The 16,375-nt window shown below is 39.9% G+C and overlaps 1 protein-coding gene across 4 annotated transcripts in view; it reads right to left on the bottom strand.

Annotated features, from left to right (window-relative positions):
- Nucleotides 1-6,594: 6,594 nt before the first annotated feature.
- TNK2 (tyrosine kinase non receptor 2) overlaps nucleotides 6,595-16,375 on the bottom strand; it is a 127,244-nt gene continuing 117,463 nt past the window's right edge. For all 4 annotated transcript variants that reach the window (XM_075202343.1, XM_075202341.1, XM_075202340.1 and 1 more), the window contains 4 exons: nucleotides 14,562-15,994; nucleotides 10,064-10,159; nucleotides 7,889-8,016; nucleotides 6,595-6,827 (listed from right to left, as the gene is read on the bottom strand). In XM_075202343.1, coding sequence (XP_075058444.1) covers nucleotides 6,824-6,827; nucleotides 7,889-8,016; nucleotides 10,064-10,159; nucleotides 14,562-15,994 — 1,661 coding nt within the window. In that variant the 3' untranslated portion in view covers nucleotides 6,595-6,823. The remainder of the gene's footprint in view (nucleotides 6,828-7,888; nucleotides 8,017-10,063; nucleotides 10,160-14,561; nucleotides 15,995-16,375) is intronic.

Below are 16,375 nucleotides of genomic sequence, written 5' to 3'. Positions count from 1 at the left end.
TGAGGGAAATCATCTCACAGTGGCTTACCCCACTTAGACTCTCCTGGGGATTTGTGGTGTCAGACAACGCCAGTAACATTGTGCGGGCATTACATATGGGAAATTTCCAGCACGTCCCATGTTTTGCCCACACCGTTAATTTGGTGGTGCAGCATTACCTGAAGAGTGACAGGGGTGTGCAGGAGATGCTTGCGGTGGCCTGCAAAATTGCTGGACACTTTCAGCATTCTGCCAGTGCCTACCACAGACTCGAGCAACATCAAAAAATTCTGAACCTGCCCTGCCATCACCTCAAACAAGAGGTTGTGACGCGCTGGAACTCCACTCTCTATATGCTGCAGAGGATGGAGGAGCAGCAAAAGGCCATTTAAGCCTACACAGCCACCTACGACATAGGAAAAGGAGTGGGGATGCGCCTGAGTCAAGCGCACTGGAGACTGATTTCCGTGTTGTGCAAGGTTCTGCAGCCGTTTGAACTTGCCACACGAGAAGTCAGTTCTGACACTGCCAGCTTGAGTCAGGTGATTCCCCTGATCAGACTGTTGCAGAAGCAGCTGGAGAAAGTGAGGGAGGAGCTGGTAAAGCATTGCGATTCAACAAAGCATGTAGCTCTTGTGGATGAAGCCCTTCGTACGCTTTGCCAGGATCCAAGGGTGGTCACTCTTTTAAAGTCAGAGGAATACATTCTTGCCACCGTGCTGGATCCTCGGTTTAAAGCGTATGTTGTGTCTCTGTTTCCGGAGGACACAAGTCTACAGCGGTGTAAAGACCTGCTGGTCAGGAGATTGTCCTCTGAAGAGGACCGTGACATGCCAACAGTTCCTCCTTCATTTTCTTCAACACCTGTGGCTGCGAGGAAAAAGCTCAGTTTTCCTAAAAGACCCGCTGGCGGGGATGCTGAGAACATCTGGTCTGGACTGAAGGACCTGCCAATAATTGCAGACATGTCTACTGTCGCTGCATTGGATGCTGTCACAACTGAAAAAATGGTGGAGGATTACTTTGCTGACACCATCCAAGCAGACATGTCAGACAGTCCATATTCTTACTGGCAGGAAAAAAAAGCCAGTTTGGAAGCCCCTGTACAAACTGGCTCTATTTTACCTGAGTTGTCCCCCCTCCAGTGTGTACTCGGAAAGAGTTTTTAGTGCAGCGGGGAACCTGGTCAGTGAGCGGCGAAGGAGGTTTCTTCCGCAAAACGTAGAAAAAATGATGTTCATAAAAATGAATTATCAATTCCTCAATCAAGTACAGCTCTGGCCTCCAGATACTACAGAGGAACCTGTGGTTGTGGAGTCCAGAGGGTTCGAAGTGATAATGTGTGAGGATGAGGAAGTACACACTGAAGGAGGCCAGGAATCAGAGGATGAGGACGACATCTTGCCTCAGTAGAGCCAGTTTAGTTTGTACAGGGAGAGATGAATAGCTTTTTTTGTGTGGGGGCCCAAACAAACCAATCATTTCAGCCACAGTTTGGTAGGCCCTTTCGCTGAAATGATTGGTTTGTTAAAGTGCGCATGTCCTATTTCAACAACATCAGGGTGGATGGGAGGGCCCAAGGACAATTCCATCTTGCAACTCTTTTTTTGGCATTATGTGCTCTTTGGGGCCTAGTTCTATCTCCATCAGAGATAGTCCTGCAGGCCATGTCACCGGCACAGCTATGTTGGTGTTAGACATGCATCCGGTGTCCGCCATCTGTGCAGTGGAATTTAGACTAGTTGAAGGAGGTTTTGTGCAGCGGTACCCAATTTGGTACAGGGCCACTCCACTACGCAGTCCAGATAGCTGCGTATCAGATATTAAACTACGTTCAGTGTTGCTGCCAAAGAAAAAAATAATTAAAATGTCCTGTCATCATCGAAAACAAGAGGTAATGATGCGCTAGAACTCCACCCTCTATATGCTGCAGAGGATGGAGCAGCAGCCATCTGTGCAGTGGAATTCAGACCAGATGGAGGAGGTATTGTGGCCCCGGTACCAAATTGGGTACCGGGGCCACTCCACTATGCAGTCCAGATAGCTGCGTATCAGATATTAAACTACGTTCAGTGTTGCTGCCAAAGAAAAAAATAATTAAAATGTCCTGTCATCATCGAAAACAAGAGGCAATGACGCGCTTGAACTCCACCCTCTATATGCTGCAGAGGATGGAGGAGCAGAAAAAGGCCATTCAAGCCTACACAGCCACCTACGATGGGCCACGTGTTTGTTCCGCCCACTTGTGTCGCTTAGCTTAGACATCCAGCTACCTCGGTGCAACGTTTTGGACTAAAAACAATATTGTGAGGTGTGAGGTGTTCTGCATAGACTGGAAATTAGTGGAAATGATTGTTATTGAATGTTATTGAGGTTAATAATAGCATAGGAGTGGAAAAAAAAAAACAAAAACTGGATTTTAGCACTTTTTATGCTTTTTTAAAAATAAATCACAACCCAAAACCCTAAATCAGAACCAAAACCTTTCGTCAGGTGTTTTGGCAAAACAAATCAGAACCCAAAAAACTCAAGCTAATCAGAACCCAAAACCCAAAACACTAAAAGTGGCCGGTGCACACCCCTAATTGAAACAATGGGATACTTGTCTACTTATGGAGGCTGAGATAGAAGCGCTCCTGGGACATCTATCTAGGCTGCATTTCTTGAAAGTTTAATTGTCACTTCAAGGTCCTGGTGAATACAGGACAATATCCCATTTATTACAACAGCCCTGAATCTCTACCCCACATCCTCAAATTAGGACTACATTCTCCTTAAAGTTCCAGTATGTTAAGCAATAAATCTCAATTTTGAGAAGTGTCACAGTGCATTGGAAAGGAATGCATCTTTACTTATTGACAATTCTTGCGCTTTAAAATCAGTTTCTTTCAACTACTCTGATAGCATATAACCATTATATACTATACTACTATACATATACAGGTCTTTCTATAGCCAGTAAATTATATAGGTCTTTGGTTAGCACTGTCTACCAAACTACAGGATTTGAATAATGGAGATGCTTTGGTAAAATATAAGCTAAAGACGGATCCTGTTATTCCCTATATGAAGCAGACTATCTCATGCAGACTGTGGCAACCTCATCTAATACCATGTGACCTCCGGAGACCTGAAATATTTACAACTCTATTTCTTCAGCTAGACAAATCTGTGTATAAAGTTAGTTCGATTATGGCAGGTGTTTGCTTATTATTCCCCTTTTCATTTCTCTACATTGTTATATAGTTTTGTTCTATGGAATTATTTTTTAAGTTTTTTTAATCTTTTACATAAGTTCTAGTGGTTAAAATACGTACCATACATATAATTAATGCTGAGGTTTTGATTTATACATTGTGTCAATAAGTTATTTTCAAAACTCAAGACTGCAGTCCCTGCAGAGAATATGCCATATTGTGATATCAAGTGCCTATTTTTAAAGTGAGCAGACTACCCATGTTCCAAAAATTTGTGTTGCAGGACAATATATTTAAATGAACTCCAAGGGGTGAATATTAAGAAATTATGGAACATTTCACCTTTAGTTGTTGACCCCAAGCATCTTTCCAAGCCTCACAATGCCCTGATTCTTATGTGTGCCTAGAGAGAATAGAGATCAGGGGGTAAATGTATCAAGGTCCGATTTTTTTTCAGCGTGTTAAAATCGCGACAGATTTTAGTTAAATTCTCAAATGTATCAAGCTTTCGATTTTTACCCTGATCTTCACAATCGCTGGTCATCTCTGGCGATTTGCTGCGATGTAAAACACTCCCATGTTAGCTAACTCTCCTGTGTTGTAGCAGCGTGTTCTATAAACACATCACTGTTAAAAGCTGTCAAAACTGTTAGAAAAAGATCAAAGTAAAAAAAAAAGCGTTGGGTCCTCCCTCTATTTAGTATTAGCCCTAGTGCTGCCAGACTACTGCTGGTTCCGTTAAAATTGGGGAAAAAACTTGCGTGGGGGCCCCCCCCGATTTTCAAGGAACCAGCACTAGGCAAACCAGCCAGTGGTGGTACTATAGCAGAGGGACACGTGGCAGGGGGACCACTGCCATAATGACAACCAACTCCAGGCTGTTCAAGCGCTGGGCTGGATTCCCTAGGGAGTGGGGTCCGCCGATAAAAATGAGGGCGCCCAGGGCCACCTTAACAACATTATGGGCCCCCGGGCAGAGCAGTGCAGCGGGGCCCCCACCTCTATATATGTGTATCATATATAGCTATATATATATATATATATATATATATATATATATATATATAGATATATATAGATATATATATATAGATATATATATATATAGATATATATATATATATAGATATATGTATATATATATATATATATATATATATATAGATATATAAGTAGATAGATATATTTGCAGGATTTTTTTTTATTTTTTTTTGCAGGATTATTTATTTTACTTAAGAGCCCTGTCTATGGGGCCCTCTTGCCTGTGGGGCCCCCGGGCACCTGCCCATCGGAAAAGATGGCCCTGAGCGGGGCCCCCCTCTAGGGACACCCAGCCCAGTTCTGATAGCACTAGGGCTTTTCCTACACCACTGGGTGGTGGGTGTAGGGTAATAACTGCGATTAATGTATTAAAAAAAAAAAAAAAGGACGCCATTTTGTTTCGTGGAACTAAAAGTCTCAGCCAGCCCGGGTGCCATAAATAGTGTGGGCATGCCATTTTTTAAACTTTCATCTATTTTTTACAGTTTTAACAGCTGCCGTATGACAGGCAGTGTAACAGTGATGTGTTTATACAACACGCTGCTATCAAGCAGCGTGTTGTATCTGGCGTGTTTTAAAGCAAACTCTCCTGAGTTTGCTTAATCGCAGCTTCATACATTTGAGACTTGTATAGCCAGAGTGGCAAACAGTCGGGAGTTTGATCTCTATCGATTTTGGAAATAGCGATTTTGACAGAAGCACAACTCTGGCAATTTTACATGAAATCTTTGCTTTATACATCTGTGAGTTTCAACTCTCCCGAGAAAATCGCTGGATTTGCAAAACTGGACCTTGATACATTTACCCCCAGGTGTCTACCTATATTTCAATGGAAAGTTTTTTGCACCAACCAAGTGCACTTTCCTAGTACCTTTAACTTATTTATAATTGTTGCCCAAAGAGAATAGGCCTGTCAGATTGCCGTCATGATTCAGTGAAAGATTGAGAGGAGGAACATCATTATGCCCTTCATAAAAGACAAAAGGTCATCCGGAGACTGGAACTCCTATGTTCTGGACAGATAGCTCTGCAGACAGTGCACCACACCCAAAGAGTGAAGTTAAGTAGAAAGAGAGAGAAAGAGGGAGAGATATTAAAGTGGAAATAAGTATAAATCACTTTTGATAGGTTGTAACAGTAGGTGTACTGTCTTGTCTTTCCTGGGAGTTCTCAAATGCTTCCATTTCTACAGCTGTGTGTGTGTGGTTTAACGTGTCAAGATGGCTACGAGTGCGGGGGGGGGGGGATATAACATTTTCCTCTTTCTGAAGTGAGTAGCTGGGTAGAGGTTTGCTGCTGCACTATTGAAGTATATTCTTTTACCTCTTTGTAACTTCTCATCTGACACAATAGAATACACATCAGGGTACACCATTTGATTCGCTGTTTTTTTTTTTTGCACATTTTCTTGGTTTTGTTTATGAACAGCCCAATATTGCTTATCTCAAAAGGAAAAATATTGCCTTTGTAGGGTGCATCTGGCATGTACCTTTTTTTCAGTTTTGCAATACACAGGAAGTATGCAGTCGACTGTCTAATCCCAGCAACACTGTCACGTTCTATATGTCAAAGGTTTGGACAAAATAGCTTTCAACTATTCTTATTAAGCAGTTTAAACCCAATGTTTTTGCATTTGTGATGCAGCTTTGGGTATTGAATGAAGACAAATTACTACATACGCCCCTTGAATATGGAAAGTCAGAAGAAAAAGGTACATGTTGGACCCAACTACTAGAGAGTGTATATAATCAATAGTCCCAGTAGATATAGAATAGATCCTATGGGGCAGATTCAATTAAGCGCAAGGTCCAATTGGAGCTGTGTTCCTGCGTGCATTTATGGGCACATAAAACATTGTTTATTTTAAAAAGCAAAGTTTTAGTACTGTAAACATCCTGCACCTTGCACTTAAATAAGTCTGCCCTCTGGGTCTATTTTGTTTATTTAACTCCAACATAAATTAAGTTGACAATGGTACACTTATCATTTAATAGAGATTGCCAACGCAGGCTTCAGAAAAGAAAACTGATTAAAATAATAAGGTATTATCCTTTTATATTTAGATGTCTCTCTAGTGGAGTGTAACTAAGTGTTTTGAATGGACTTCCAATATTTGTAAAAATATTTGATTTATTTAAACCACTATTTAAAAATGCACCTGTGGATTGTGCTTCTGTCGTTGTAATGGTCAATGATTAAAGTATATCATTCTCTGTAGCCACAAAACGAATTCACAATTAGGTCTTTTCTCCAAATAAACTTTATATCTTATATTTATATATATCTAGTCATATATATAGATATTTATATATTAAAATTACACATCTTTTTTTATAAAAACAATGAGTTTCTCAAATGAACGACAGGAGAGGGAGAAAAAAAACAAAAACACTTTAAGAAAGAAAATGCAACATTAACACATGTCCATGTAGCAGAACACTGGGTTGGTTTAACGGTTGACCCTTCAGGTTTTAGGAAACCCTGTGTGGGCAGGCTCCAAGATAAGAGGTGCGTTGCAATGTCCAGGTCAATGAATGCTTTAAGCAGATGAGTCCAGGTAGATATATGTTGTGCAGGTCGACAACGTCTTCAGAGGTGTTGCATCATCACCTGCAAAATATAATAAAAGCAAGATATATCAGCCTATGATTTCCTAATTAATAACTCAATGTTCAATGTGCTGTAGTCAATATACATTATTGTGTATTTACCCAGTTATAGAGGTAGGAAATATACTCAGCCATATTACTAAATGATTTGTCCTGACAGTTTTAGGCCAATCAATTATTTTCTGTTTCTAAGACACAGTCAACTGGAAACCTAATTCAATATTTAGAAAATGAATTGTGTAATATGTGGAGATAGTAACTTTCAATTCACATAGAGGAATAGACAGTGGATAAGTGTTTTCTACTGTAAATGTGCAAGTAATACATTCATTATGTTTGTGATTATATATAATCATATAGCCAGTATGGGAACCACCATCTATTCATAATGGATTGTGTTTCATGTGGATGAAAAGTCAAAGGGCTAGATTTACTAAGCAGCGGGTTTGAAAAAGTGGGGATGTTGCCTATAGCAACCAATCCGATTTTAGCTTTCATTTATTTAGTGCTTTCTACAAAATGACAGCTAGAATCTGATTGGTTGCTATAGGCAACATCCCCACTTTTTCAAACCCGCAGCTTAGTAAATCTAGCTCAAAGTCTGGATTCTCTCTTTATTCTGCTAGCAGGAAAGAGTAGTTTAAGGGCTCAGTCTCAGTGAAAGACATGGTAACAGTGCTTTATCTGATGAGTTTCAGTAAGCAATGGATCTCCATTTTTGTAGCAATAATTGAGTACATGTTGTGTTCAGAGGGAAATGCATTCAGCAATTACTCCTCTCTCAACCACTGCTGGAGAAGCCTGAAAAGATATTATTTCAATCAGTGTAAAAATAATCTACCAGTAATCTGGAGGTCCTTATTTTATTTAGATTTGGGGACAGCAGTATGGTGAATGTTGCTGTGCAGTTCCTTTAGTCTTACCATGTTATATCTTTCTTCATATAGTCATTATATTTTGATTAAATTTTCCTTCATATAGTCTACATGCCAAGTGTTTGCATACAGTATTTGACCTATTTATGTACACTGCAAATAGTAAGGGAGAGTGCAGTATCCTTACTTTTGTTGAGAGCTGCTGTATGACTCCAGAAGGTGGGAGCTAGCAGTCTCCAGGTTCCAGTCAAATGTCTCCAAAACTTTATGGCACTCCACTCGGGTCTTCAGTCCGAGGCAAAACAGCTGCTCCACCTGCAGTACCAACAAATGTGGTAGTTTTTAGGTGTAAGAACACAGAAAGTTATCTAGGTCCAATTCCACCCAAAATTCAAAAAGTAGGTTTGGCCGGAATTAAGTAAAAGAAAAATTGGAAATCTTATCTACACTGTTTATACAGCAATACAGCTGGTGTTGTCTAACCGTTCAACCAGAACGACCCTCTATCGCTCTCTAACAGATCCTGGTAGACGTTGTAAAAACCCACCCCCATGAACTTCTCATTTACAAGAATAGGAAGTTTTAGGGGAGGGGCTTTGACAACCCTGATCTTAATATTAACAGGTCTGCAAGATCAGGAGTAAGGACTGCATTGGAGGTCACACCCAATTGCCATATCAATTGAAAGGAGAAAATCATTTTATACAAGGCAATGCCACCCAAAACTGAATATTTAGGTTTGGGTGGAATTAACCTTTAACAAACAAGGACCAAATGGCAGTAACACACAGTATCCAATTAACAATGGCTTTGGATTGATTTAATACATGCTAGGCGGTGAAAACAAGATGTCTGATAGGTTGTCATGTTTTACTGCACAGTTCATTTTGGTAAATAATTAATAGAGAGAATGCAATTAAATACAATTAATATATTTTAGCTACATAAGACAACAAATGTTGTTACGTCATCCAATCAAATACATATTCGAACTATCAATAGTGACTGTAGGGGTGCTGTATAAAGAATGCAAGTTGCAAAAGAAAGCAAATCAGTTTACTAAATTAATGGAATCGCTAAAAAGGAAATAATGAGAAATGACTTGTCTATAAACAATGTGTATTTGTCATAGCAGTGCCAATCATCTAGGAGATGGGATTTCAATTTAGGGCATGTCAAGTCAGCACATGGCAACCATTATGTTTATTATGGATAGTCATGTATGTATTCTTTTGCGTTATACTCAGGAACTCTGCAAAACAACTTCAAGTTAGGATTGTTTTTGACATGTCTATATCTTTTATATCCATTTCCATCTACAAAATGCCTTTAAGACTATCTTTCCTCCACTTAGATTATAGTGGTATATTTATTAAAGAGAGAAAAGCCCCATCTCCGGCAAAAACGGGTATACATCAAGGGGTCGATCAGTGATAAGATTCACCAGGTCTAGCATAGGAGTCCTTTCCCATGCTAAGCATGGGGAAGCCTAGTTAACAAACATGTATTGTTGAATTGTAGGGTGGTAATAATAAAGGAATGCTTTATTTGGAGAAATTACCACCGACACCCTAGTTAGCCTACATCATTGTTGGACATTTTGTTGGAAGATATTTATTTTGGAAAGCCTAGAATGTATTCTGCCTTAAGTTTTTGGCAGTGTTCCCTCGATTTTGTACAGCTGATAATTCATTTTACTTCCAGCAGTTTCACTACTGCCTACTAAAAATGTAGCAAGCATTACATGGCACCCAGCACATCCCACTGGCATTAGTGTAACACAACATTGCTCTTCATAGGAACCATGGCCTTATCTGTGTGGAGTTTGTATGTTCTCCCTGTGTTTGCGTGGGTTTCCTCCGGGTGCTCCGGTTTCCTCCCACACTCCAAAAACATACTAGTAGGTTAATTGGCTACTATCAAAAAAATTGACCCTAGTCTCTACCTGTCTGTCTGTCTGTCTCCCTCTCTGTCTGTGTGTGAGTGTGTGTTAGGGAATTTAGACTGTGAGCTCCAGTGGGGCAGGGACAGATGTGAATGAGTTCTCTGTACAGCGCTGCGGAATCAGTGGCGCTATATAAATAAATGGTGATGATGATGATGATAGGAACACATATCGTGGCAACAAATTTTTGCAATACGTCATTTTTCTATTAAGATGTTTGACATGCAGTACCCTTAGTCTACCACCAGATGTATGTGCAGATGATTTCACTTTTATGTGCCCAATAGGTTTTTCAGGAATTGGAGATAAGTATGTTTACATGTGCAAGACTTGTTGCTATTATTTTAAATAAGAAAGTTAATTAAGATGTTGCAGCCTGGTCTCTGTGGATAGAAGGTGTTGGGGTGTATACTATACCTTTAGGTACTGGATTGCTTTCTGAACATTCCAGCCATGGTTCTGTAGAGCTGTCTGACACTCCTCTGTGGTGACTCCATGGACCATGTCCTGCACCTGAGAATGTGGAAGAATTTAAATGTTAGAATAACCTGATAAATGATACAGGATTCAACAAAACTAAAGCAGAGAACAAGAATACTACTGTCACACTACAAATACTTAATGAACTATAAATAAAATTGCATTATGTTAGAGTGTCAATTCCAATCAACAAAGCCTGTTTAAAAATAAGGGGTCATTTATGAAACTGACCTATATGCTTTAAACACTATTAAAATGCAGTTAAAATCAGATGCACTCACCTCCCAGGTATAGGGGTTTACATCTAGCAAAGGCTGGCTTGTGAGCCACACCCAAATCTGCCTTAAATAGGCTTGATGGACAGCTGCTATGACAAAAAGGCAATATTTTGAAACAAAACCAGAGAAAAATAAGCCCGCGCTTGGTATATCCCACATTATATATGGTACCAGCTGCTTGGCAATACGCCCGAGCTCGGTATATCCCATATTTTATTTGGTTGTGCATTTGATTTTAACTGCATTTTAATAGTGTTTAAAGCATATAGGTCAGTGTAGGACCTGCATATAATGAGGTACCCTTGACGTTGGGATGCAGGCTTAAGTCTTTTGATCAAAATATGAACTAATACCTCATGTTTTAATTTTGCTAGACACACACAGATATGCAGTTTAAAGGATAAGCGCTGACAAATTTCTTTTTGTTTTGTATACATATATGGGCATTTATATTACCACGCAGCTGGTACCACATAAAATATGGGATATACCGAGCGCGGGCTTATTTTTCTCTGATTTATGAAACTGCAAGAACACAGATGCACATTGCAAATGTCATTCATCTTCCGCAATGTCGTGCACTTAAATGCATTCTCAGTTTAGCAAGTAGCCAGAGAACCTTCCTGCCCCGAACAAATTTATATTTTACATATGCTCAGAGATGGCAAAAATCGAGCGGCACCAATATATTTACAGATGGCCTTTTACACCATTCATGTGCATTCTCTATGGAAAAATGTATTTATTGACACACAATTACCATTGTAATTACAGTATTAAAATGAACAAGTGGACAAGTGGGATACAGAAAAGATCCATTGTTTTCTAATACTCAAGACATATATAAAAATTTAAATGTTGTTTTTATTTAAGTGGATGGTTCAAAAGTGATACAGGTTTTTGTTTTTTTTCAGTGATGTTTCTATTTTTGCCACTATTATTGTCTTGGACCAAACACATGACAAAGGCTGGGAAAATCATCTGCACAAAGACATATATTAAAAGTGTAATGTGGACATACATAATGAAACTTGTATAAACATTATGCACCCTGTACATGGGCAGAGCTACTGCCCTGGCTGCTCTGTCCCCCTCCAGCAGGTGTACTGTCTGCCATTGCCTTTTGACAGCCCACAACTAGAGATAGTGTGCAACTAAGCTGCCTGGTAAGATAAGAATTAGGAGGGATAACTTCATACAGTAATTGAAAAAATATTTTAAAAATGTACAAGTTGAACACACAGCAGGGCTTATATAGAGTACTCACTACGACAGTTTGTGTATATTTGCGTGAAGCAGCTCTGCGCATGATCAGAATGTGGGCATGCTAATGTAGGCCGAGCACTCTAAGAGAGTGTTCACACAATTGAGAAAGGATGCAGACCAGGATAAAGATGCATGTATGCATGAAAAATGTATTACGTGCGGGTGACCATCAATGTCAGGTGCAAATAGCAGATGATGACAGTCTCCGGTACTAGTGCCGCTTGTGATTAGCTGTGTATACAATTGCACCACAGACGCCGTTTGGTGCTTTCTTTAACCATCGTGCATACATTATGCTTTTGTGCACGTGTTTATTCAAATTTATTTGTTGTTTTCATACAGCAGGCAGAGTTGATTCAGAGATAGATGGATATATATATACAGTTTTAATGATGACGAATATTGAATGTGTTTGTTGCACATAAATACGCAATTTTTCCATGTAGCTTTTAGGGGAAAATTCTATTCTGCCGCGAGTAATGCAGCGCTAAATCTATTACTGTTAATATGGTAATTTTAACCCTGGTTTCTGCTCTCAGCACCCTGGGCCGCGAGCAAAAAGCCGGCATTGAAATTACCATAACTATTAACGTAACGTCGGTAATAGTGCGCAGGCCGCGTTACTTGTTATAGTAATGCGGCTAACTGAATTCCCCCTTAAAGTGTAACGGACACCCAATTTGAAACCAGCTCTGCATCAGGTCCTGTATGTGTAATGTATGTTTAGTTATATGATGTCTCATGAGACATCTGTTTAATATGCTGCTGGGTGCAGGTGACAGGTAAGTGTGGAAGCCATAAATATTAGATGCATGGCCTGCTGCCCAAAGTCAAGCAGTGATCTTAATGCAGTAACTTAGCCTGCTAGATGAGATACAATTCTACAGGTAAAACAACATTATTGACATATATAATAGACGTTCTTTTCAAGTGTCGTTGGGCCTCATTTATAACCTGAAAAGTAACCACTTGCCCTACAGAGATGCATGGTCACAATCCAGTGTTTGGAACCGCACCTGTGAGACCACTCTGCACTGTAGCACTGTGAGAACACCTAGAAATGTGCAAGAGAATACAAATGCAGCCTTGTGCCTATTCTGATACATTTGGATTTTTGATGCAAGAACATTACAAATGTTTGAACTAACTGCCTACATTTTGCTGTCCCCGCAGGACTGCTATCTGTGCTGCCTCTTTTTGCCTTATAATAGAATGTGTAAAATTGTTGCTGCAAAGTTCAGCCTACTATCACTTTAGATAAAACTATTTATTTAAATTTCATTTAAATTTCTCGTATGAGCAGGGCCCCTCTTCCCTCCTGTCTCCACACCTGTTCTTCCGCTCCGTCTCAACTGTATTTGCCTGCCTGGAGTTTCTGAAGTACTGGTACTTTGTGTTTATTGTTCTGTACTGTTTTACCCTGTATAGTCTACTGTTTGTACCATGTACGGCGCTGCGGAAACCTTGTGGTGCCTAACAAATAAACGACAATAATAATAATAATAATTTAAACCTTTCCTTTGGTCTGCTAAGATTTCTCACCCCAGCCTCATTTACAACAGTTCTTTTCTCATTGCAAATAGACTTTTGCGGGATCAAAGTAAGCAGGGAAACTTCTAACTGCCCCCTCTACTTCTTGAATTCCTTTTAAATCTCTTGCCCCGCAAAAGAAAATCTAATAATCAGCACACATTCCTACTTTGCCATTCAATTGTCCTTCGGAATTGATCATCATTCTTCGTTTACTCCTGTAACAGCACAATGTTTTATAACGCTGTGCATAGGAAGTTTTATCGCTAGCAATAAAATACACAAGGGGTAAGAGGAAGAAGTAGCAGGTTGTATTTTTTTTTGTAGTTGTCATAGTAATCTAGCAACCAGGATTTTTTTCTAGCTCTTGAACACTCTTAGGGGCTGATTCAGTTACTAGTGATGTGTCGCTGGACCTTATCCCAATGTCCGATTGCGTAAATTTCTGGGTATTACAATAGCCCAATATTGCAGATTTTCCTGCGCACCTCTGTGATGTTGCTTAACTGCGAAGAACCTTCACCGCTATTCCAGAGGCACTCCGCGGCACACCACTAATAATTGAAATGGCTCTTTACACTACAGTTCTGCTTTTGCAATATTTGGAAAACACTTTCTCACAAATCGCTAAATAATCCTACGTGACCACATAATTTCTGATTATTTTTTTAGGTTTCTAAGGCCAGGGTCACATGTGAAACATTTGCCTGAGCTTTTTATCAACTGGTCAAATGGAACATAATTTCTGTCTTTAACCGAAACCCAATTATCGATTTTCTGAACTGCTGACACATGAGGCTCATACCAATACTCTGTGTAGATAGTATATGATATCAATAAAAACAAACTTGCATTGCTATTAACACTGCATTTTGGTAGTTGAAAAAAAGGCAGGACATGAACTGCCTGTGTGGCACTTTAGCTTTAAGAATGATAAAAGTATGTAAAAAGTGGTTGTAGTGTCCTAGGGGTATATTTACTAAACTGCGGGTTTGAAAAAGTGGAGATGTTGTCTATAGCAATCAATCACATTCTAGCTGTCATTTTGTAGAATGATTAAATAAATGACAGCTAGAATCTTATTGGTTGCTATAGGTAACATCTCCACTTTATCAAACACGCAGTTTAGTAACTATACCCCCTAATCTCAGATCAATTACTAAATGTTTCACAAGATTACTATACAAACATTTAGTCTTTACACAATGATAGCAACTTACACATTATATCTCTCTGGGCTTTCACTAACTGTATGAAAACATACTTCTAATAAATAGTAGGGGACATAACAGTTACACTAGAGATCTGATTTAGAACAATTTGGCAATTTTCATACCAACATGGAGTTACATAAAACTCACCAGTCGGATTTTTTCTGGGGGCCTGAAATTATCTGGGCCATCATAAACAATCTTTTGCAGACTACAGGAGGTCTTCACAGCACTCTTGGATGAACCGTTACTGTTATTAGATGAAAAGTTGGCTTTACAGTCCATTTGCTGTACCATCGGCCTAACAGTGGCCGTAGTGATACTTCTGCTCATTGAAGTCTCTTCTGGACTTCGGGCCTCCTTGAAAAATTTCTCATATTTGTCCAAGTATGAAGGTCTCTCAGGCAAAAGGTAGTAATGAGTGTTGCTAACTTTCTTACCATCTTTCACAATAGGCAAGATGCAAGGACCTTTGGAAACATCTTTACCTTGAGCTTGTATAACCTTGGGAGTGGCATATTTAGGGTCTGATGCAAAGCTTTGAGTGGTGGGCATAGGTTTCCCAGGAGAAGTAGAAAGCCCAATGAACATGGGAGAGCAGAGGTTGGACCTCTGCTGGGGTGAGCCCACATGAAAAGGGCTAGGAGTCCGGGATGTGGGCTGAGACAGTGGGTCTCGTGGAGGCAGCAATGGAGCCCGTCCCACTTCCTCCATTCCAAAAGCTGGAGACAGCTCTCCAGACCAGCGTTCATGCTCATTTCGTCTAATTGGTCTGGGGGGTATTGGTATTCGTGGGGGTATTTGTGGTTTATCCTCTGACACAGTCACATTTATGTTGGCAACAGAGGGGCTTGGGCTACGGGTTGATGCCAGTGAGGATGATGGAGGAACATGGAGCCGCTTCATGCATTCTTGCTGGAGCTCCTCAAATATTTCTGATGTTTGAGAAAAGTTGGACTGCTTCCCATCCTTTGTGGGCAGGAACAGATTGTCCTCCACTTTAATGGCTGGGCCTCTTTCAGATTCCAGGACATATCCATAGTTAGATTCTCCTTTTTCTCTGGCCCTCTGCAGTAGATTCATTGTTACCTTGTCTCTGTTGGCCAAAAGAACATCAGAACTATTTATAGTGCATACTTCAAAATCATCTTCATCCTGTGCTACCTCATCGTAAGCTGGAGGAGCTGGAAGAGGCTTAGTGTCCCAATCCACCACAGGAGTTGGATGAAGAGGACGAGGAAGTGAGCGCGACGGGCTCTGGGGAGGAGTTTTATCGAGCAAAGAGAAGGCTTCCATAGCCAGTTTAGCTAACGAAGGTGCAGTCTGTTCAACTAGAGGAGAAATGAAGCCTGGGCTTAACGGACTGATGTCCTCTCCAAAGTCTATCAAGGCAACATCTCCTGCTGAAAAGCTGCTACTCTTAATGCCAAGCAGCTGTCGGTCAGTCACTTTGGTGCCAGCCACCCGTGCAGAAGGTTTAACTAATTTCAGTCCTTTGGATGTTGTGGTTTTCTTAAGGGAGATCTTCTTTATTCCTGATGAAAGAGAGTCGTCCTCTCCGTTGACAGGATTGTACTGGGCTTCTAGGACATAAAATAAATACAATATTAGAATGAGAAATGCAATTCTCAATATTGTTATTACCAAAATAATCACAATGAACTAAAACACAAAAAATTGCACACACAAAAGTGAGCAGGCCTAATAACCAATATACTAAATCTATAACCATTTTACACATAGCATTTCCCTATAGCCTATGGTCCACGGTAATCCATGTCAAATTTCACTAGCTATCTTTATTCTATCATTTCATTCCCAAGCCGAGAAACAGTTACTATAGATGAAAGTTTTAAGTAAATGTTCTATAAAAATTAACAAAAGAAATCCATGGATTGTGATTAGATGAAAGCTTTCAGTATTATGAGAACATGTACTGAATATTCTGGGCATTTGATTAAAAA

Source organism: Mixophyes fleayi, chromosome 3 (assembly GCF_038048845.1).
Source record: "Mixophyes fleayi isolate aMixFle1 chromosome 3, aMixFle1.hap1, whole genome shotgun sequence".
Lineage (NCBI taxonomy): Eukaryota > Metazoa > Chordata > Amphibia > Anura > Limnodynastidae > Mixophyes > Mixophyes fleayi.
The sequence above is the reverse complement of the archived record's forward strand: the minus strand, read 5'-3'. Positions and strand labels throughout refer to the sequence as shown.